The 23313-nt window shown below is 38.5% G+C and overlaps 1 protein-coding gene across 2 annotated transcripts in view; it reads left to right on the top strand.

Moving 5' to 3' along the window:
* Positions 1-23313, top strand: part of LRP5 (LDL receptor related protein 5) — a 142842-nt gene that overhangs the window by 49647 nt on the left and 69882 nt on the right. For both annotated transcript variants that reach the window (XM_082760655.1, XM_082760656.1), the window contains exons 4-7: positions 2191-2387; positions 4334-4465; positions 21036-21432; positions 22024-22195. In XM_082760655.1, coding sequence (XP_082616781.1) covers positions 2191-2387; positions 4334-4465; positions 21036-21432; positions 22024-22195 — 898 coding nt within the window. The remainder of the gene's footprint in view (positions 1-2190; positions 2388-4333; positions 4466-21035; positions 21433-22023; positions 22196-23313) is intronic.

Below are 23313 nucleotides of genomic sequence, written 5' to 3'. Positions count from 1 at the left end.
GGAAAGTGAAATCAGTATTTCTATTTGTTCTGCAGTATGTCCTGGTGAGAGAAGTGATAATTTGAAGTTCAGAAATGTTAGAGCAGTTTTAGTTTTATATCTGGAACAGGAAGAATAATACTGTTTTTCCACACTGCCTGTTTTATACAAGTAAATGGGAATATTTATTTGCATATACCAATCAGTTTTAAATCTGTCCTTTATGCTCAAGATGTGTCTGAATATATATGAAGAATTCTAGGGCTACTTTTTATTCCCTTCTCAGGAAACTGCAGATGGTAGCAATGCTGATAAAAAATGAAACAATCCTTTCCTTCCCAAGCATTAGATGTTTTTATTGTTATCATTAATCTCATCACGGAAACAATTCAAATCTGAATATAGGTATAAGAACAATGTATTCCTTACTTTCCTCCAGGATGATGCTGAGACTTAAGGTTTCTCCAAGTTGTATGCTGAATAAATTTGAATACTGGTTTGCTGCATCAGAGCACTGGTTTAGGAGGCATGTGAATGCCTTTTTGTTTGTACACACATAAAATGCATGAAATTTGTGAAAACCGAGTTTGTGTTATTTTGACTGAGTTGTTGTCAAGTGTGTTTACACTGACTGAATGCCTCCGAGACTGATGAATCTAAATTACCAAAATTTATTGTGATATGTATAAACTTGTGGATCCTGTGAGTTCAGAAAACATGTTGGTAATGTCATGCGTTTGGTGAAAATGTGAAAATGCATGCATCCATAGAAGCAAAGGAGTGTGGCTGAATGAGGAGGGTGTGCTGAAAAACATCTGAAGTGTTTCCAATTTGTTTTCATCACAAATATTTAGTCTTAGACAAAGTATAACTGACAGGAGACAAACAGTTTACTGCCTTTAGGGAGAGAACACTCAAAAATAACACATCAAAAACCTCACAAAGTGTCTAGTATTTGAGATGACCCCAGAAAAACTGGGTGAGAAATAAGGTATCCAGGCAGGGCGTGTTTAATTGAGAGGAGAGAGGGGAAGGAAGAAGAGAGGTAATACGTTGGCAGAAATCTCTTACTGGGTTTGAACCTTATAGGGAGAAAAGAAGATGCTCTTTAGGCTTTGGGAGCTGCTGAGCTAGGTATTTCATGTGGCTCTGAGATGGCATGAGCTGCTGCGGTGGAAAGGAAACTGGTTCCCGAAGCAGGCAGGATATTTTTCCAGGTGCTGTTGTTAGGTTGTTTTCTAGGGCAAGCCTTTGCTCTACATTTCAAAAGGGATACCGAAAACCTTTTGTTTCTGCTTTTGGCCAAGTTAAGAGGGGTAACTTATAGAGACACTTATGTAATTTTTTCATTTTCCTACTATGAGAAAGGACTGGGTGCAGCTGATGATCCAAAATGTGGAAATCCTGGGCAAAGAAATAATATTTTTCAAATGGAGACCAATAAATAAAAATTAAGGTTTTAATTGGAGGAGCACACTCCAGACCTGTGTTTCCTCCAAATGTCAATTGTATTTGGATGTTTGCACAGCCCTGGTGAGGAACTTTGGTGTGGCCTTTCAGAGGTCAGTGTACAGCTGGATTAGATAGCGTGTTGCTATGAAACAAAGTGTATTTGTTTCCTCATTGCTATGAAGGAGCAAAGTCTAAATTTTCATTCCTGCATTTTTGCATAGCTAACTATGTATATGGGAGGTGCTTGCCATCATACTGTGTGGGCATACTGATATGATGTGACTCGTTGCTGCTAAAACTACTATTTTTCTTTAATTTGCAGCCTTCAAGGTTAATTGTTAAGTTTGTCCTACGGTGGCTGCTGCTAACAGTGATTTATTTGAAAGCATTTTCAAGCTGATGTGTGAAGAAAACTAATTTTCAAGTTATAAAGGCTGGAAGAAAAAAAGGAAAAAATCTGTATCATGAGTGCATTTAATGTGCAGTAGAGGAAGATATATGTAAAACAATTTGCAAAGATATGCAAATGAATGTACTGGTTATGCGTCTGCTTGGCTTAATTTCCTCTAGGTTACTGTAAAAACTTACTCTACATTTCAGTGTGGTTGTTTTATCACCAGATGATTCTTTTGGTCCATTGTTTTTATTAAAAGATGACAATTCTAACAAGCGTTAAGAGAGACAGATTTTTTTTTTCTTTTTCAAAATGGCACCTTCTGAAAGCAATGCATGCTAATCCTTGCCCTTTCTTTTATCTAGGCAAAAGGTGGTTGAAGGTAGTCTTACTCATCCGTTTGCACTGACGTTGTCTGGGGACACTTTGTATTGGACGGACTGGCAGACGCGCTCCATTCATGCCTGCAACAAAAGGACGGGAGAGAAAAGGAGAGAAATACTATCTGCCCTGTATTCGCCAATGGACATCCAGGTCTTAAGTCCTGACCGGCAGCCCTACTGTATGTTTTACTTTTCGCTGAAGCTTTTTGCATTACTTTAATTTATTTGTCAGAAATAACATTAATCATAAAAATGGTCAGTGTGGAAAGTTTCAGTGTTCTGAAAACTTTTGGGGAGATTGGTTGCTAAAGACATAAGTACCCGAGTCCTTTACATCTCTTTGAAAAGTCCAATCTAAGTAGGTAGAATCTCATTCATCACCCCAGTTGGTAACAAAATCCAAAATCCAGGGCAGTACTTCAGTGACATCTTTTTGATTTGGATAGCGCAATGAGAGTGATAAAGACTTATCTCACAACTTTCTTAATACAATAATTTTAAAGACAAAGTGCATATCATGGCATTTTAAACAATCATAATAAGTACAACTACTGTAAAATATGTCATGTTAATTTTGTACTTACAAGGGTAACTTTTAAATCCAGACTTGATCTTGCTTGCCTTCAATATGTAACAAATAGTTCATGAATGTTTTCAGTGTGAAAGGTATTTAGTCCTGAGCTTTTATAAGAAACATGTATGCCTATATTTTTTTCTTTGTGTGTGGTCCTTCAAAGAAAGTTGGGTGTAGAGAATGGAGTACTGAAAGAGCCTATGTGTATTTTGTATGTGAGTGATTTCATGTAGAGATCAGTCTAGGTTTCTGGGTAGGAATGTGGAAATGTGATTTTAAAACGAGTGGAAATGTATGTAATTCAGTAGCTGTGGGAAGAACCATCTCTTGCCTAGAGGAGATACTCTTGCTGTTTGGATTGGCTTCTTTGTTTATGCCAACTATGATGTTAGTTTCCCTGAAGATAGCATCTGTTTTCCTAGTAAAGTTTACAGGATGTCAGTAAACAGGCTTGAAAGTAAGCAAAAGGAGTTTGGAGATCATCTTGGTGATGGAACGTGCAAATTTTCACTGAGGTTGTCAGGTATGAGCAGTACCCTGGTTTATCTCACTGCTCCAGATAAGAGTTCAGCTATACTGAATTCTTGTCATTGCTTTTAGCTAAGGTTATGTCCCAGCCTTGGGTCACAGTATTTCTGGGTCAGTCACAAGAAAATATGATGCACAGGGAAACAGCATCTGCTAAAAATAGCTTAAATGCTGTTGATTTCATTAAGATCTGGCTCAAATTCTTCTCCATCTTCTTTCTCAGTGCCTGTCAGTGGAAATACCACAAATCACATTAGCTGAATAGTTTTTAGTTTTATAATAAAGTCATTCAGAAGCTTATTGAAACTAAGATTGATTTTTGGAGAGGTCTTGCACAACTTGCAAGATTTTTTTTTTAATGTGGCAATATTGTCTTTATTTATTGTTACAGTTTAATCTGTTGCAGTTGTTACTTGCTCCAGGTAAATGAGATAGGTGTGTGCAGTTGCACTCCCGTCCTTACCCCCCACCCTCCTTATTTTTATCTGTTTATATACATGTATTTTACATTTTCAAAATGGGAGGCTGAGAGAAAAGAGTAACATAACTATTTGTAATCTTTTTAGTATTTGAACTTTTCCTAATGTTGATGAAATATGCAAGGGACGTGACATGTTCCCTTCATGCATTTCCTGGTGATTCAGGGATATGTCTTGCTGAAAAAGCTCTACAGCAGAGAGAAGTATTTCCTAAATGTATCAGCAGGGAAAGGAACTGGTGTCTGTAGTTCTTAGTTGTACTGAGCCTGAGAAACACTGAAAGAACTGCACAGTGAGAATGTGCAGAGTTGTCAGCTCTTGTGAAATTGGCTTTGCATGAGTCTCAAATGAGATACCCTCAGCAAGAAGTTGCTGGGGAGCTTGGGGAATCAAATACTTCATGGCTCTTCTGTCTTTAAAAACTAAACTTGTGCCAGTCATTTGTGATCTATAATTTCTTCCTCAGGGAGGGTTGGAATGGCTTTAGGGGTTCTAGAAAAAAAGGAAAATAAAATTTATTGATTGTTTGCTTGGTTTCTTGAAGTTCACACTCCATGCGAAGAGAACAATGGTGGTTGCTCCCATCTGTGCCTGCTATCTCCCAGAGACCCCTTCTACAGCTGTGCTTGTCCCACTGGTGTGCAGCTAGAAGATGATGGCAGGACATGCAAATCAGGTAAGAGCTTGGCTTTTCTACAGTAGTAGCCTTGGCTTGGCTTGGGTTTGCTGCTTGAAAGTTGAGTCATGAAGAAGTAGATTGAGAACTGTCTGACATGCTGAAATTTAACTGTTGCTCTGAAATTGCTGAGGTTTTGTCCTAATTGCAGAAACTTTGCACCTAGATCTGAGTGATCACAAATTTTGTGCCTTTTGACTGTATCACCAATTCTCTCTAGAGAGGAAGAGGCATGCAGAGGCTCTTGTGGAAGTGATTTATTAGAATTAACTTACTCTAGGACCTCATTCCATCTTGACTGAGGACCATGGACAGAGAGGTTTGCTCCCTCCTGTTCATTGGCTTGTAGCTATTGATGCATAGTGGCGGCCAGGTAGTTGCCTTCCAGTTGCATCTCAAAGAACAATGTGTTTGAGATATATTCTGTATACTGAAATGCCAAAAATGTTCAAGGCACAGTCCATGCGCCCATGTACTATTTCAGAGGTAAACCTGTGTGTTGGGCCTGATTCAATTAATTTTGTAATGAAATAATCCGAACAGAAAAATGCGAAGTTAAGATTTAAACTAAAAATACCATTTTTCTGTTGCTGAAGATGATGAATCCCTCTCTTTGAGCTGTTCTTTGTGAAGAGATATATGAAAAAATTACACAGGGAACTTTTTCTTGCTGAGTCTAGTTTGTGGTTTTGGACATTAATTTTAAAAAGTCAGCCAAGGTGTTGTGCAAATCAACTTACAAAGTTTGCTGATTGAGATAATGAAGGTAGAGAAAATACTGTTCTAGGTGCCTATTCCCTGTCACTGAAAAAGAGGTGAAGAGTCTTTTGTACTACTATAATAATAATAATAATAATAAGTTGTTCAGAGAATTAAGAGCTAGAGCATATGCTTTAAATGAAGTGTATAACTAGATGCATATTCATATTGGTAAGTTGAGTGAGACAGGTGGTATACTTGAAAAACTTGGCTTTGTCATTGATCAGGAAGCTTCTTGTACAAATTCATCTTACAAAAACGGGATTAACACTGACATGGTCATAGAGATGCTAGGAGGCAAGTTTTAGACAAGGTTCTGCTGACAGACTGAAAGACGCTCCATTGCCCGTCTCTGCTGCGTTTTCATGAGGCTAGTCAAAGTGTGTAGTCACTTTCTGATGTGCCTTGATTCCTCTGACTACTAAAGCAAGTATAATAGACTCCTTTCATTTGTGAACTTGAAGCAGAATTAGAACACTGAACCTCCAGGGTTTAAGGGCCAGCTTTATTAGCTCATCCTGCTGCAATTGAAAGGCTTATAAGGTAGTTCTTGCAGCTGCTGAAAGACCTTTCTCTTTCCTCCTTCCAGCTTTGGAAAGTTTCCCTTTCACAGCCTTTAAAAAACATTGCTGAATACGCAGGACAACCTTTTTAGACGTTCATATTGACCTTATGTTTCTGGCAGTGGGAATGAAGGTCAGCCTGCTTTTGGCGTTTTGGCGGATAGCACAAGCAGGAGTGACTGCTTATACTGGGCTTTCACCTTTCCATTGTCAGGGCAGACAATCTGTCAAGGGTGTTCTGTCAAAGGAGGGCAAAAAAGTGGGATGGGAACAGGAAATCTGGTTTTGCATAAGAATGTGGCCTTTTGGTTCAGTTTTATGGATTATTTCTTTCCCAAGCTCCACATCTTTTGTTGTCCTGTCTGCCTTATGCCAACATCCATGTGCTTCTCTTTCCACTCTTATTAATTAACTCCTTGGTTGCAAGGAACTGACTTTTTGTTCTCTGCACGAGTCCTTTGTAGTAAAGCTGTATCAAGAACTACGGATGCAACAGTGTTGACCACCTCTCCATTTTGTTCCCTATTAGCTAGAGCACTAAGTCACTTCGGCATATCAGCTTTGTTGACATTAGGCTTTTAAGGCAATTGCAAAAATGGTACTGGGGATTTGCGTGCAAGAAGAAAAATCATTTTGTTCTCAAAATCTGTGTCTGTATGGGGAGTTCACCGGTACAAATATAGTTATGTAATGTTACTGTAAAGCTCTGTCAGAAAGTATTGCTGTGCAAAAAAGCCCAGAGATTCTTAAGCAATTTCATCTTTCTTGAATACTGCAGAAAATACACATATAGTTCTCATATTCAAATATTCTGTATAGCTCATTGTAGTGTAAGTGTTGAATGGTAATGGACCTAAGTAATTAAGAAAATACGAATTCAAGAACAGGCAGTGCCACTGTTTTGCTCTGGGTTGTGTCTTATGTATATGTTGGAACTTCAGAAGTCTGGATTTTTAGCGTTTTTGTAAACACATAAATGTTGATATGCTGAAGCCATTACTAACTGTATCTGTATTAAATGAATGATTCGTTATTCTGCAGTCTTGGCTTTCAGTGTTAATTCATTTCTGCTTTCTCTCTGGTGCTAAAGAGTTATTCCGGATAAATTTAAAAAGTTGTATGGTAGATATACATCACTAATAATTTTAAATACACGGACAGATTGGCAACTGGTATCAAGTACAAAGTCTTCCCTGGCAACATGAACTTGTTCTGTGTGAGTAGATGCTTTGTGTTGCTTCCCTCCAGACACATGACGTTAGTCTGTTTTACTCTGTTGGTATGTGATGTCTTCTTTGCTCATTGATAACGTGAACTAGTACTTCCAAGAGGACTGCTTGTGTAGAGCCATTCTCAATGCAAGAATGGGTTTTGTAACTGTAAAGGCCGAAAAGTCAAAACTAGCAGCTTAGCATGAAAACAAAGCACCTGTTGCATGAACTTTAAGTCAGTTGATTTCTCCTCTGTACATACCCTTACCTGGATTTGGTAGCAAGAGATGAGTGCAATATTTGAAAAGCATTAACACGGTTGTTCTGGTCTCTGTAGTGGCAATCTTATTGACTGGTGTCTTTGATTGCTGAAGGTACAGGCAAGGTGAGCGTTTCTCTAGCTGTTGTAGAGACAGATGAGGAGGTTGCAACCACATGCAGCTCATTATCTCAACAAAGTGTTCCCTTAAGCAGTTCTGTAAGCACTCAGAAAAGTGATCTTTCAAGCCAAGATCTTCAAAATTACAAATGAATTTCTGTTGGACCACTGCTGGAAGGGAGGACAAGGAGGCTTATGACCAGAGATACTGAAAACAAATGGACCTGTTTGCCTATATAAAAGTACTGCCAGTTGCTGGGAACAAGATTTAAATGGTATGGGACAAAGTAGTAATTGGTGTTTTGTTTTTAACTTTAAATTTTTAACTGTTCAGTAGAACAGCAGCTTGTAACAAATAGAACCTGGGACATCTTTGCTGCTGTTCTGGTTTCAAAATGCTGTTACTCTATCTTATTACAGCTCTGGTGCGCCTTTGGTACAATTTGCACCACTTGATGTGAATGGAGCCATCATCTATCCATCTTGCTCTACATCATCCCAGTCTCTCATATAATAGCTGTATGCATTATTCCAAGATCGAGCCCATTTCTGCAAACTGTGTTCAGCAGCATGCTTGTTTCTCTTTATGTTTCTGGAAAATATGTAATTTCTTTCTGCAGCATTCAATGTTACTGGCATACAGCCACTGCTGCCGACCTTCTAAAAGAATGTTTAAAACCTCATCTTTTTTTTATTAGAAGTGGTTATGTTTCCCAGTAAGTGGTTACCCCTATTCTTACATCCCCTCCCCCCCCCATGTTGCATTCCCAAAGGATCTTACTCCCATTGTGCATCATTTTCTGATATCATGGTACTAAGTAAGTCAACTGCATATTAAATAGAATTTCTTAGAATTTAAAAAACATTCACTTGATACCACAAAACATTTTGAATAAAACTTCAAAATTTAGTCCCTACCTCACCCTCCAAAATTTTTAAAAATTTGGATCTATGACTATGGAGAATTGAAATGAGAAGAAACTAGGACATCAGTAATGTGGTGTTTTTTTTTTTTTTTTTTTTTTTTATTGTATATATTTTAAACTCAGTAGAGGTGCTCAGCACTACATAAGCTCAGAATTAGTCTCGGATCCATGCAGTTTCTGGAAGCTGCGTACCCCAAGGTTCTAAAAACAATGTTCCATTTTTATTTTTGTTTCTCAATAAATGTGTAATGCTTTGTTGCAGAATATGGGTAAAATATTTCAGTAAAAACTACATATTTTTGCTTTACGCATTGCATAACTTAATTATTGCAATTTTACTTAGCCAGTGCATCGTTCTTTTTTGATTCATTTTAATTGTTGTGTTGGCTTTGGCTCAGATGGAGTTAATTTTCTTCACAGCAGCCCATACAGTGGTATGTTTTGGATTTATGACCAAAACCATGTTGATAACACACCTACGCTTTAGTCATTGCTGGGCTGTGCTTACCCAGCCTCCAGGCTCTTTCTGCTTCTCACGCTGCCCCACCAGCCTGGGGCTGCAGAAGAATTTGGCAGACAACACCACCAGGATCACTGACCCAAACAGACCAAAGGGCTATTCCACACCACATGGTGTTATGCTCAGCAATAAAACGGGGAAAGAAGGAGAAAGGGGGTGACGTTTGGAGTTATGACATCTGTCTTCCCATTTAATTTTTGTACAATGGTGAGTGTCTGATTGGTGCTTTCAATGGAAAAATGTTATTTTGTTATTTACACATAGCTCTTTTTTTTTTTTTTCTCTTCTGTGAAATTTTAGTTGTTTTTTTTTCAGGGGCTTTTTATATTTTTGTATATGAACATATAAGGTTTTTATAAGACCCTTTCAAGGTTTAATTTCTCTTCTTAAGCTAGAGATGCTTTCACAGTGAAATTATCAATTCAGTAAAGTACACTGAGGTGTTATTTGTTCATTCTGTGATGGGGATGGAAACCTGGCCCTGCCAAGCTCAGTGGAAGGCTCCTATTAGTTTACCTGGGACAAGGGATAGCATCCAAGAACCTCTGGATATTTTGTGATGCCCTTTAATAACCCTAAAGTTGTTATTTCATTTTTTTATTTTTCTTAAATGGAGTGGAGGAGGATAAGCCTTGGTGTGTCAGAGGAGATTGGATTAGATTCGATTATAAGGTAGATATGAATATTTCAGGGGAAAAAATACACGTGATGTGTGCAACAAATGCTCAAGTGCAGAAACCTTTACTGTCTATATGAATGTGAGTGGTTATGTGGGATGTACGGCATGTTCACCTCAACTCATCAGAGAAGCATTTCTGCAGGAGAAAACAACTGTTATTTGCTTGAAAGTGGGAGAGCTTGGGCTTTTGAATCAGTCTCATATGGTGGTAGGAGCTGTAGGGTTTCTGCTGGGAAGACAGGACATCTGTGGTTTCTCAAGTGAACTATAGAAAAAAATCAACATTTTCATAGCTGGGGAAGAAGGCGGCAACTTCAGGTGTTTGAATATTCAGTTCTCCTTTTTTATCCTTGTTTCTGTTGTTGAGGCAGTTGGTCAGGGTTGGGCAATATTCCCAAATGTGGTATTTCTCCTTGCCCTTTTTCATAAAGCAAAACAGCAGTGTTCTTGGGACCTGCTGGCTCATACTGCAGGATTATGCTATTTTTTTTATGCAGGGAATAGGATAGTATTGAAGGAAGAAATGTTAAGGCATTTCTTTCTCATCTCCTCTGTGTTTCTTGGTACACATTATACATTTTGAAAATTTGGTGTCTACAGTTCCTTCGCTGAGCAATCATCAGCTTATTTGAGCAACTAAGCTTCCAAGCAAGACAAGCAGGAGGATGAATACCTCCATTGTGAAGTCTTTCTTCCAATGCAATTTAACCCTTGTGACTACCAGAGGAGAAGATCCCTTTGTTCACACGTCTTCCTAAAGAGAAACAGTATGGACTAATCCAGACTTTCTGATTAAATATGTCAGCTGGTAATTGCAGATGAACAGCCTCTTTGTCAAAGGGAGCAGTTAAGGAGTCGATTGTTATTTGGGATAATTGCTGTAAATCAGCTCCCTCAAGTTTCCTGAGAAGGCATCTCCTGGAATTGTGTGAACAACACACAATAACTGGCAGGAGGCTTCTGGTACTTAGAAGATGCTAGAAGATAAATCTTGCAGATTAGTAGATAAACTCTGATTATATTCTGGTATTGATGAAGAGCTGTATTGGGAAGGAGCGTTCACGTACATATGTTTGTTGGGGGAAAATAAACAATAGAAAACCTATTTTCTACCAAAAAAAAGTTTGTGGAGAATAGTATTGAAGAGGTGCCTGCATACCTGTCTCCTCCCCTTGCAGCTTTTCCTTCTCTGAGTGAGGGATTTGTGTAATTGGTATCACCCTAAGTATCTGCAGCCACTTTAGTTCTGTACTCTTAGTTGCTTTATTTCTGTGCCCCCCCACCACAGCAGATGCAGTCAAAGGATCCATGGGTGTAAGAGAGAGAGAGTTTGGATAATAAATCTAGCTTGCAAATAGTTGACAGTGGTGGAGTTCCAGCAAGGTGGAGAATTAGCCAAATTCTGGGCATGAAAACGAGATGCAGTAGGTTGAAAGAAAATAACATTTCACTCCCTACATCCAGACTCCACATTGGCCATGATGTATAATACAGGAACACACCCCGTTGACTCTTTAGCACTAAAACAGTGGGACAGAAGGTTATTTACTACGTTAGAAATACCACATGTGAAACTCCATTTCACTGAGATGCCTTTGCAATTAACCAGGAAGGATTGTAAAAGCTGTCCAGCAATGGGTATCGGATGATCTAGGAAATCTGCAGGCTACTCTGCAAATAAGAAATCCATGAGTGAGCCATCTGTTTTGATATAAACTCCATAACTTATTTCTCCTAGGGTTCTTCCATGTTCTTTATTGCCAAGGATGAATACTCCTCCCTTCAGTTTTAGGAAACTTTATCTTCTGCGTGCAGCAGAATCACAACAGTGGAAAATCTGTCCATTTATGTGCTAGTCATGAACCTTGTCTGCATCTGTCAAGTAAAGCAATGGAGTTTCCCCCTTCTGTTTCTACTCTATTTCATAAAAATTTCATGATTATTTTTTCATTCATTTGTAGCTGTTGTTTGTTTTGAATCTGTTTTTTCCCCTTGCTTTTGTCAGTATGTTATGGTTATGATTTCATTTGATCTGCATGAAAAGATTACATTGCTTTCTATTCATAGCATCTTTTATCCTCCTAAATGGGGAGTACTTTGTGTAGCAAAGAAATGAAACAGCCTCTTATGGTAATGGCCATGTTTAAAATTTCATTGGATAGAAGCCATGAGAAACAAGCTGTAAGGAACAAACCTGGAGGGAGTGTGGAGCATTCTGGAAGGTCTGCCACATCTTCTAGCTCTGCTTTCAGTGAGTTTACAGGATTAATGAATGAAATTCTCCTTTCGGTCTTTGACGTGTTTCAGACTGATGACTACTTTGAAAAACTCTGAAAAGCAGTCTGGTTCAGAGCTGGTAACTAATTCATTTTGTGTGTGTGTGGATGTGTGTAGAGAAGACAAAGCAACACTTCCCCTTCTCAGCAATGCTGAGTCTCTAGCTAGGCATAGTTTTTATACTGCAGTAGAGCCACACCTTGTGTCTGCAGTGAAAAGGTTTGTGTGTTAACTTTATCTTGCATTCTCCATGGGCTAAGTACATGCACATGGAAAGTTACTAAGTCTTAGTGCTAAGCTGTTAAGCTGTTCTAGCTTGGCTGCGTCTTCATACTGTGACCAAGCTCTGTTTTAACTGCATCAAAGTAGCAGCAATAAGGTTGAGATTTGCAAACCCCAGTTTACAGTTGTTTATAACTTTTTCCGTGATGTTTTCCCTGTGACAGATGATGATCTTAGCTCACAACTTACTTTGTTTTGTGGCTCCATCTTACTTGAAGCATAATAATTAACACTTAAACTTCAAAACATTACATAGCTATCTATCATCCTCAGAGGGGGCCCATGGGACATGAATGTTTATTCCTGTTTGTTCTAAGGAGGAAAACAGGGCAGAGAAACTAATGCATATGAGGTCTCTTGGTGAGTTGGAAACATTTCTGATTGGAATGCACAGGAGTGGGAATGCAGTAAAACTATTGTGTGTTTCTGTTCAGTATTTCAAAAAAGTGATAATTATGTATCTTGCTGGGTTTTAGTAGGTTTTTGATGGCATGTATTTGAAGGTGTCACCACCAATACTCTGTTTAACAGAAACTAGTTAAGTGGCTGAGACCCTTTAAAAGTTAGTGATTTCATAGTCTAAGCCAGAAGGGTTGTATGTCTCCATGGGAGAATAGGTGCTTTAAAACTTTAAAACCATGCTTTGCAAGGAAATACCAGAATCCAAAGACTGTACCTTTTTATTTTTTTTTTAGCAGTAGGAATTCCTGGCACACATTTTTTTTTCCCCATCATATTTCCTATAGCTGTTACCAATGAACTGTTGGTAATAATTCTGTGTAAAGAGGTGTTAATTTTTTAGTAATAAAAAGTAGAAGCCAGGACTGATATCCATAAGACAACATTATTTTTTTAAGGCACACATGGTACAGACAGTCAAACCTCAGCGTAAGCGTTAAGACTTAATTGTTCAAGTGCTTTTTGGATGAAGTGTCTGTCCAAGGGCAAGTTCTTTTCTTGGAACTGAGACAGACGCACAGCGGTGTTGATCTTTGATTCAGGTTACTACCAGTGCAGTTATGACTGTTGCATTATTTTGAAAAGTTTTCATAAGACTTAGGTATTCTTTTGTTAGTAGTAACTTCACAGAGCTTTGTGCTCACAAATATGTATGTATTATGTACGTACGAACTGTAGGTCCTTCACAGAACCTAGGTCCTAAATTAGAATGGGGTGTTAACTGTGTCTTCTGTGTTGCAACAGCTTTCTCTGGAAGAAACATTGCTTTATGTCTTAGTCAGCTGTTTTGTGCTAATGATTTTATCAGATGTAAAGTTTAATTAATACTCTGAGTTTTTTTGTTGTTGTTTTGTCACCTCCCCTCCTCCCCCCCCCCCTTCCAGTGGTCATATGAATGTGTCATAATGCTGCCTGAAATTTTAGATCTTCTCTGGTTTAGGCAAAGTAACTATTGGAAATCTAGAGGTCTGCTGCTGAGATAATGGAAGAAGCACTGGACACCAGCTTTTCACTATAGCATGCAGGCAGATATGATGTAATTTGTGAGTTACGTGAGTGCTCTGGTATTTCCTTTCTTTGTCATAAGTGTTAGTTTTCCTTATGCCTACTTACCTTTCAGTTCAAATTCTGTCTAAATGTGGGCACTCAAAACTTTTTTTTTTTTCCAAATAAACCTTTCTTAATTCTGTTTTGTTGGTTGCTTACTCTCACTGCATGCAATGCTCAGTAATAAACTAGTAAACCTTATGTGTGCTGCATGCTTCCCCTGGTCCACAATATCAAGTAGGAGGAGAGCATGTTCCCTGCTTTTCCCAACAGAGTCATCACCGCTGCAGTGTGAAGCAGTGGTCTCTTACTCTCAAACTGGTACATAAATGAAGAGCTGAAGTGGGATACACAGTAGTGTTCTTGTTTCAACTGGCTCTGTTAAAATATACACACACAGGAAAAAAAAAATAAAGAAAACAACAACAAGGAGCGAATGTAAAAAGAATTTCCATTTATTTCTAGGTGTGACCAAAGTTTGTTTCAACTCCTGTAAATATTTTTACATTCTGCAGGAGTTGAATAGCAAGAGTGGGGTTTGATACCATATTTAAACATCTCGTCGTTTCATGATGTCATTCTTCCTGTGGTGTGAAGACTGGCTAATGCTAAACACTTGTGCAAGATGTAATTGTTTTGAATATTGGCAAGATTATTAAACAATATGGCAACATTTCCTATTTTCATCCACTCCATACAGAATAATGAAGTTTTCTCCCACCCCCTTATTTCAAACAGCTTGTAAAAGAGTTGCCTGCGGTCAAAGTACTTCTAATGGACTGTTTTCAAAAAGAGCTAACTGCTTTGTTCCACAAAGAACTAAAAGCTTTACGATTATTACAGTTTATCTGATTTTCCCCGCAAATAGATTTCGAAAGTTGCCTTTAAATAGACTGAGAGTGTATGTGCATATGCATGCACATGTGTGTACGCAGAACTAGGGGAAGAGTCCCACAATGGAGCATTGTTCTCGCCTGATTAGCAGACAGACAAATGGGAAAGGAATAGCGTGGTGTTTTCTGGCATAGATTAGCAGAAGCAACCACTGCAGACTACATTTGTTTAGATTGGACGAATAAATTGGAGCATTTGTTACTGTATTATAGATGTCTTGTCACTTGTCAAATGTGAAGTGGGCCAAGGGAAGAATAAAAAAGGCTCTTGTCAAGCTGATGAGATGGCCTGTTTCACTGCTGTCAGCTCTGATTGCAGTTAATTTTGCAAATTGAATACAGCTGCCATTTTCAGCACTGAAGCATGAATTTTTAATAACAAGTGCACAAAACAACAAAATCAAAGCAAACACTATACCTAGCATGGGTATTAAAAATAATAGATTAGTGGGTATGGGAGGGACTGTGTCACATGTACAAACAAGAATATCTCTTAATGTGTTTCTATAGGACTTCTTGATTGCAAACTGAGAATATAGTCTTCAGGAAGGGAGAATAACTGCCTTGAACAGTATTATTTTTTTTCTGTTTGTTTTTTAAATTGAGATATTGTTAGCATTGGTTCTGCATGTTAAGCAGAACAGTTCATGGGTATTTATGGATGTTAGACTGTCTGAAAAGTTCTATGGAAGGTCTGCAGAAAGCTTTTGGTGAATTAAAAAAACAACAATGTAAGTAAATTAATCAGTTAAAAGTTTAAACCAGTGGGAAAAATAAAGCAGCTTGTACTTGGGTTTTTTTAAATGCTTTCCAAATGGAAACTTCAGAGAGACCTCATTTCTTCTTTTTTTCTGTCTGCATGGAGGACTTTTGCTGTGATACGGTAGTACCAGGAATGGCTTGCATTCTACCCCCCCGATCCCCAAAGAAGAAAAAAAAGAAAGCTTTTGATTGTGTGGTGTTATATGTGACTGTGTTTTAATAGTTAGTAATTCTGCTGGGAATTTCTTAATCAGTGGTTACATAAGTGTGGTGAGAGAGGTTTGTGAAAATCAATTTAATTAAATAAATGCTGTAGCACTCTAGTACTAGTTCACTGTAACATATTAGACAGGTTCTCGGGTTTCTAATATTACAGCAGGCAAGTCACAGCATAACACTTCCATAGCTTTCAAAACATTCCTACCAACATTAATAATCAAAATGCCTACATGATACAGATAAAACTAATGAGGCAGACAAGCGTGTTTGTCCAGGTTTTTAGGGAGAACCAGCGACGGTGCTGAGATAAGTTCTCATCTCTTAGAGCTGTGCAGAGCCCACTGCCAATTTTCTCTCCTTTTCTAGCAGGAATTTATTAAGAGAGTCAAATACGGTTATAACAAAAACTGTATTTTTTGGACTACACTGCAATAAAGGCCAGGATTTTTGCACCTATTGAAACCTGCCCACAATAAGGATATTTCAGCAACTTTTAAAAGTAGCTGGAGGAGGGCAGAATGTAATGAGACATGCTATGTTAACATTTTCTCAGGTCACATGGATTGTAATGGCGAAGGATGTAGATACACGTCTGTCATGAGGTCTTGTTGCGTAATAATTTGACTTCATTTTGAACAGCTGCATTTCTCCAATAAAAACTGCTAAGCAACCAGAACTTTAAATCAGTCAAGTAGCTCATTCCTCTTATTATTTCTTTTTTCCATAAGTCTTGGTTAGAGGCATGTTAAAAATCAGAAGAATTTTCCAAGAAGCATTCTGTTCAACTACCAATAAACTGTCCCAGTTGTCAACTGGAATGAAGGATTTTTTTTTTTTTGGTCAGCTGGGTCAATAGAGGAAAAAAACAATCTAATCCTTAAATCTTGGGCTGCGAAGTTGTATCCTACATGTTCATTTTAGCTGTGTATGCCCATGGGGCAGAACTGAGTTTGGGAATATTCCTCCACTAGTGCTTGCCTGCAGAAAAAGCCTGACTGGCTGAGTACATTAGAAGCAGGGTTGCTTGTTCCCTGTGCAATGAGGTTGTAGTCATCGTGCAATTGCTGATTCAAGGGGTAGTAGTTGCTGACCTGTGACTCGTCTCCCTGGTCAAAATATTATTTTGTATGCAAGCAAACGTGTGATCATACACACAGGCGTACATAGGACAGAGGTAATGAGATAAAGTTGAGCCTGGTTATTGCTGCTGCGAGGAACTGAAGACTGTTTTGGTTTTATTTGTGGATTTTAGGGGAATATTAACAGCCTGTTGTCTAGCCAGTGCCTGTAGGTATAATTTGGGCCTTTAACTTTGATCTGCTAGTTCCTTCCTCTGGTATGTTCAACCCTGACCTTGTTCACCATGAACCAAGGCGAAGATGCAATCATTCGTGTGAAGACGCGAAACACTTGCATGTGATTTTTATCTGTCTGTTCCCATGAAACGATGCTCATAATGTTGGTAGTCCTGGAAATGCATGTAATATTGGTAATTGCTGTGTTATCAGTTGCTACGCATATGTTTGATGCTATTCTGCTTCACACTACACATAGTTAATATTAAAGATTATGATTGCAGACATTAGTATAATAAAAACTTAGGAGGTTAAGGGGCTATGAAACTGAGTGCTGTGGGTGGCTGAACAGCTGCAGTGCTGCTCATTTTTTGACCCAGTTGAGCTAAAACAATGTATTCTTACTCTTCTGGTTTTGTGGAACATTTTGATGACCAAGCACAACCCCCTTCCACATTGAGTTTTGGGGCTTGAATTTTTACTGAAATTCTCATGTTTAGAGCAAGTTATTTTGACTCCCACAAGTGAAATATTTCAGAAACACAGAAGCAAGACATAAGATTGTTACAGGAGGTATGTGTTTCTGCTGTAGCTTGCTGCCTGACCTCTGCAGTTGCAGATTAGGGTCTGCAGATGCTGTCTGTAATGATGTTTTTTTTTTTTTTTTTTTTTTTTTTTTTTTTACCTTGTCTGTTAAGGTGTAATCTCATTTTACATTAGAAAATGAAATATTTTGTGTGCGTTTCAATGTGGTAAGAAACAGGACCTTTGGGAACTTTTTCCTGTAAAGAACCCACGTGATGGTGGACACTGTACTATTTCAGGTAACGTGCAGGATTCGAGCAATCTGGGTTCTTTTTCATTTCTTCTCTTGCCAAGCTGACATGCTCTGGACAAGCAACATGTTTTCTTCCTTACTGTGTTGTGTCTGGTGACGCTGCAAGTTCTTTGGAGATGGTACTGTCAGAAAAATCTGTGTTTTTAATACTTAGCACAATGGGACCTGATACCAATTAAGTACTTAGAACGTAATTTTAACACCCACAATTTAATGAAACAAAAGACATCTAAAAGCCTTTCTGTTTGAACAGGCTCCATAAAAATGTCCTTTTTAACCGCATTAATCAGCTTTGAACGCAACCCTTGGATTCAACAATATTATTTTGAAGGTCCTCCCTTTCTGTTTAAAGTGGATCCTCATCATAATGTTTGAAATGAGCATAGCTGTTTGGGGCTTGCTTTCTAATCCAGAAACGTCAGCATAGCCCATGACTGTTTCTGGGGAAATCCTTGAAGTAGAGAGAAAAAGTATCTCAAGCTATGAACTTCTTTTGTTCCCAGACAGCTTTTTAAAGTAGTCTAATAACTACAGTTCTTATGCTTGTTTAAAAAAGAAAACTGCCTTGCATTTGATATACTCAGAAGTAGGTAGAGTAGATGGGGTAGTTAACAGTGTCGCCTTTCATTCTTGCTCTCTGCCATTATATGTAGTTAATCAGTCAAAGATCATTTAGCTAAGAAGCATTGTAGAAGAGAAGGTGTAAGTTGTATATTTTTATTTTTGTCCACCATGGTCTTTTTTTTTTTTTTTTTTTAACCAAAAAAAGCAGTTGATTTTTTTTTCCCCCACTGCTCAAGGAAACCGATGTTTCTGAGCACGATATAAAATATCAAATAATATTTTAGGTATTCCACTATTCTTCTCTTTCCAGGAATCTTATAAAGCTTTTAAAAATGAATAATTTTCCTAGCAGTGCCTTCTTACAGTTGCTGGTACAAGTTGTTCCCTTAACAGAAAGGAAACCTGGGGGGTGGGGGGGAGGGAAGAAAACCTGATGCTGTGTTTTCGTAAGGGAGCGATGGAGGAAAGAAGCCTTACAATTTGTCTTGTCACCTGGGACTGTTCCCTTCTCAACTTGGACTGCAAGTTACTAGTTTTGATAAATTCAGAGAAGTAACCAGAAGCTTCAGGCACAACCAAAAACTGTTGCTGAAAACTGTTTTAATCTTGCCACCTTTGAAGCTGGAAAATCTTAACGAAATTTGATGGCAGATTGCTCTCTTGCTTTGCTATCAAGAATGTGTGGGTTCTCACTCCTCCCATTTCTCCACATGTTCTTAGGGTCTGAATTATTGTTGCTTTCCTTCTGCCTAGCCTTTCTTCAAGTCTGCTGCTGCAAATGATGCTGTAGTTATCAAACCTTGTCAGCCAACATTGACTGGAAGAAACATTCATGTTGGTGGCCCTCCCCCTGCCAGCACAAGTGTTTGTGGAGCTCTGCAGTGAACTAGGCTGGTTAAAAACTCTGACTTCTTTCTGCTGAGTTAGTTTTTGTTTAGATCAGCTCTTTTTATGGCAGTTTGCAACATGCAGCCTTGCTGCCTGTTGTGCTTGCACCTAAGAAGGACTGATACAGGAGTGAGGACAAGCAGCCGATGGCAAAGAAAAGGTTGCTTAAGGTAGCTCGAAGTGTGCATCGGTTTATGTCCATGCAGTATAGCAAAATAGCTTGGGTGTGTTCAGACGCTTTTTTTTTTTTTCCTAGATCCTTCCTTGTGTTTTATCACATCCTTGCAACCTAAGCACTGTTTCTTTTCAGCGCTTCTGAGATACTATTTGGAGATTACACTCTGATTTCCAAACCCAAAAGTAGAGAGCAGTACTTCAAGAGCAGATGGCGAATATAGTGAATATAGCAGATAGTGAATATCATTTGGTTTTGAAATGCAATAGATTAAACTTCCGACTCTCCAAAACTTGATGCATATGCCTAGGTGCAATTTTCTCCTAGAAGACTTATGAGGATTTGAATTACTGTATTTGTTAGTAGTCTCAAAAAAGCGTATCCAATGTTGGTAGCTGGTGTTTTCTGGTCCAGATGAAATGAAACAAGTGACTTTGTTCTGCTTTCCAGTTTTGTAGTGTGGCTAAAAACTCATTGCCAGTTTTGAAACTACATGCCACCAACTTAGTAACCAATAAGGGAAAAGACTATGCTCGCTCTTTATGTGCAAAGCACGTGGGTGAATGTGGGCAAAATGTCCGAAGTGGCTGGATGTTCTTCTGTGTCTCAGGTTTGTTCTGATAAAAGAATTTGCCGGAAAGACAATGCTGAAGACTCCATTGTTTTTGAAGTGTGCTCCAGGGTGTTGGCTGGCATCCTTTCCACCATCAATGAAACTTTGCAATGGGGAGGTGGAGTAGGGTAGAGAGAAAACTGCCCTGTTGCCTTAGTTTTGTATCAGCTTTCACCAAGTAAGAAATACTTGCTATACCTGTGACTTGTTGTTACTAGTTTGTCTAGAGTACTACTACTGTAAATTTTTTTTTTTAACATACTGAAGTCTTCTGTTAGCGCTGTCATTTATTATGTAGGGTTTGTGTGTTGAAAAACATGTCTAATGCAGTGATGCAACTAGTGGGAAGTTTGGTTGAGCTGGGAAATTCTGTATAACATGATGAAATATTTGGACATATCCCACTTTTTTTTTGATTCACCCTAATGAAAGGAATGGCATTGTTCTGTATGCAGCCTGGCTGATCTACACTTGCATAACTTTTTTTTTCCTATTACTTCTTTGCTGATAGTGGAAAAAGTAGTTTTGTAAAACTGTTTATGTAACCAATGTTAAAAAAAAAAAAAAAAAATCCTGATCTTTTTTTTTTTACTTGGAGGAGTGGTAGATAAAGACACAGGTGCTATTTGATGCCAGCAGTGTTTTCAAGGCTAGCTTTATGAATATTGATTTATAATCTTTGTTAGATGTGCATTCATACCAACTCTGTTTTACCACTAGAGACAAGGTTGCTAGTGCTGTGCAGTCCTTTTTCATGGAGAATGCAGTAAATTGTGATACTAGCTGGAAGCTGGAGCTTGGTGTTTTCAAGCTGCACATTTGCATTGGTCAGGATGTATTGGATCTGGTTGTTGGTGTGCTTCTTGGGAATTCCACCTGCATGTACATTTTTGTTTGGCTAATGGAGGCTGCTGATTTAAAGCAAATCTGTTGTCCTCAGCTAACTACCTACATGGATGCCCTTATTCTAGATTGAGGGTGCTATGTTCCATGCTTAGTGTAGGAGGCTGGGAGAAGGATTCTGTCATTGTGAATTAAGAGTGCCAGCACAAGTATTCAGTTGAGAAGAACTGTTTAAGAATAACTCCCTATTCAGACAAGGCTTTATTTCAGTGAAAGTGCTGTACTATATTGAAGTGTTTGTATTGATAGCAAAAGAACTGTGTTGCGGGGGTATTGAAGAAAAAAAGAAAAGGATACCATGAATGGTTTTCTCCCCAGGTGCTGAAGAAGTCTTGCTGCTTGCTAGAAGGACGGACTTGAGAAGGATTTCCTTGGACATGCCGGATTTCACTGACATTATTCTGCAGATAGACAACATCAGACATGCAATAGCCATAGACTACGATCCCGTGGAAGGCTACATCTACTGGACCGATGATGATGTCCGGGCAATTCGTCGGGCGTACCTTGATGGCTCTGGAGCACAGACTCTGGTAACCTCAGAAATCAACCATCCAGATGGTATTGCGGTGGACTGGGTGGCAAGGAACCTGTATTGGACTGACACTGGAACAGACCGCATTGAAGTGACCCGGTTGAATGGGACATCAAGAAAGATCCTTATCTCAGAAAACCTAGATGAACCTAGAGCAATTGTGCTCAATCCTGTAATGGGGTAAGTTTTATTTTCGTTAGTAGTCCTGTGGTAGGTCTTTGGGTCTAGCTTGTGGTTTTATGAAACTGAAAGTCTGCAGGTTACAAGGTGATTATTTGTCAAATGTTGTTTTTGATTTGAAAATAACTTGCGTTTTTATAAGAGGTGACTACTAAATGCAGTGTTCTTTGAGTCTATAAGTTGCATGTTCAGTTGGATTTTTTTTATCTGCGTCTTCAGTAATATAACTATTAAAAAATTGGGCCGCTTCACATTTTCAGTAGTTTAATTCAGTTAACTGAGTTTAATTTATTGCTGATGACAAAACGACAGAATGGTTGAAGTGGGAAGAAACCTCTGGAGTCACCTGGTCCAACCACTGCAGGGCCATCTAGAGCTGGTTGCTGAGGTCCATGTCCAGGCATCTTTCTGAAGATCTGCAAGGAGGGAGACTCCACAGGTGCTTTGGGCAGAGAGGATACAGCTAAAGTCGGTTGGTTTGTTTGTTTGGAAAGCAGAAAGCTAGGATGTTTTGTCGAAAGCAGAACAGATCTTGATGCTTTTTGGCTGGAATGTTATATGCATTGACTGTTTCTGCCCTTTCCTTTACAGCTACATGTATTGGACAGACTGGGGTGAAAGTCCAAAGATAGAGTGTGCTTATTTGGATGGCTCAGAGAGGAGAGTTCTGGTGAACACCTCCTTAGGTTGGCCTAATGGCTTGGCACTGGATCTTGAAGAGGACAAACTTTACTGGGGAGATGCAAAAACAGATAAAATTGAGGTGAGTAACAGACCTCTCTTGTTTACATTCTCAAAAAACATGTTGTTATATGCAGCTTTTTGTCTTGGATATATTTAACCATTTTGAGGGGGCAGGTTTTTTGTTTCATTAATATTTACAATAAATTTATCAAAACAAGACAGTAGAGAAGAAGAAAAGTGTGTTTGTATGCTGTACTGGTTCCGAAAACGTTCACATCAACTGCTATGTCAAGGGATATGCAGTCAGAAACTTCTGCATTGCTGGAAGTATAATCTAATTGCTTGAAATCTCGGGTTTGATCTGAAGCTTTTGAAACTAATTGGAACACTCATGCACAACCTCTTTTAATAATGTTTTGCATTTTCTATGGTGCTTGGAATTACTATCTGAAATTGCTGCATGCAAAAGACTTGATGCAAGGTTTGTGTATGGGAGAAAGTGGATGTGGAGGTCCTAGAGAGCCATATTTTGGTACCTTAATGATTATGTGGTGTCCAGACGCATGGGAGAAAAGTTGTTTTCCACGTACCGTGACACTTAAAAGTACCTTCTGCCTGCCTTGAAAACAACGTAGGCATTCTGTATGAGTGTTTATGGAAAATATTAAACATTTCTTAGTTATTAAAAGAACTTCTGATAGAGTATGGCAGGATTTCTTTTTGTTCTCCTTTCTTTGGGAAGAAATTTTTTTAAATGCAAAAAATCCATCCTGTCTACCTGTTTTCAAACTCCTTTATTTTTTTTTTTTTATTTTTAATCAACCTGCTATGTACATATTGTATGCTAGACAAAGCTGGAAAAATTATCTGCTTATTTGTTACGTGTGTTTCCAGCAGTAAGATTGTGAGGTGTCTCTGGAGATTCATTGCTTTAAATTTAAGATATGATCAAAGCAGACATCTGGTATTGGTGTAGTCATGGATGTTGACAATTGCACAAGTAAGGCCTGAGATGTTCCAGGAGATGTTCTCATAAAGGAAATGCTTTTTTTTCCCCCTGTTGTTTTTGCCTCAGTATCCCATGATTAAACCTTAGTCTAAAAGAATAATTGTGAAGTGTGCTACCACAGAAATGAAACAGCTTTTAGATATATCAAACAAACAAACAAAAAAAACCAACAACTGAGTCCTGAAGTA

This window comes from Aythya marila (assembly GCF_965140915.1).
Source record: "Aythya marila genome assembly, chromosome: 5".
In the NCBI taxonomy this organism is placed as follows: Eukaryota; Metazoa; Chordata; class Aves; order Anseriformes; family Anatidae; genus Aythya; species Aythya marila.
This window is presented reverse-complemented; position numbering and strand designations above follow the sequence as displayed.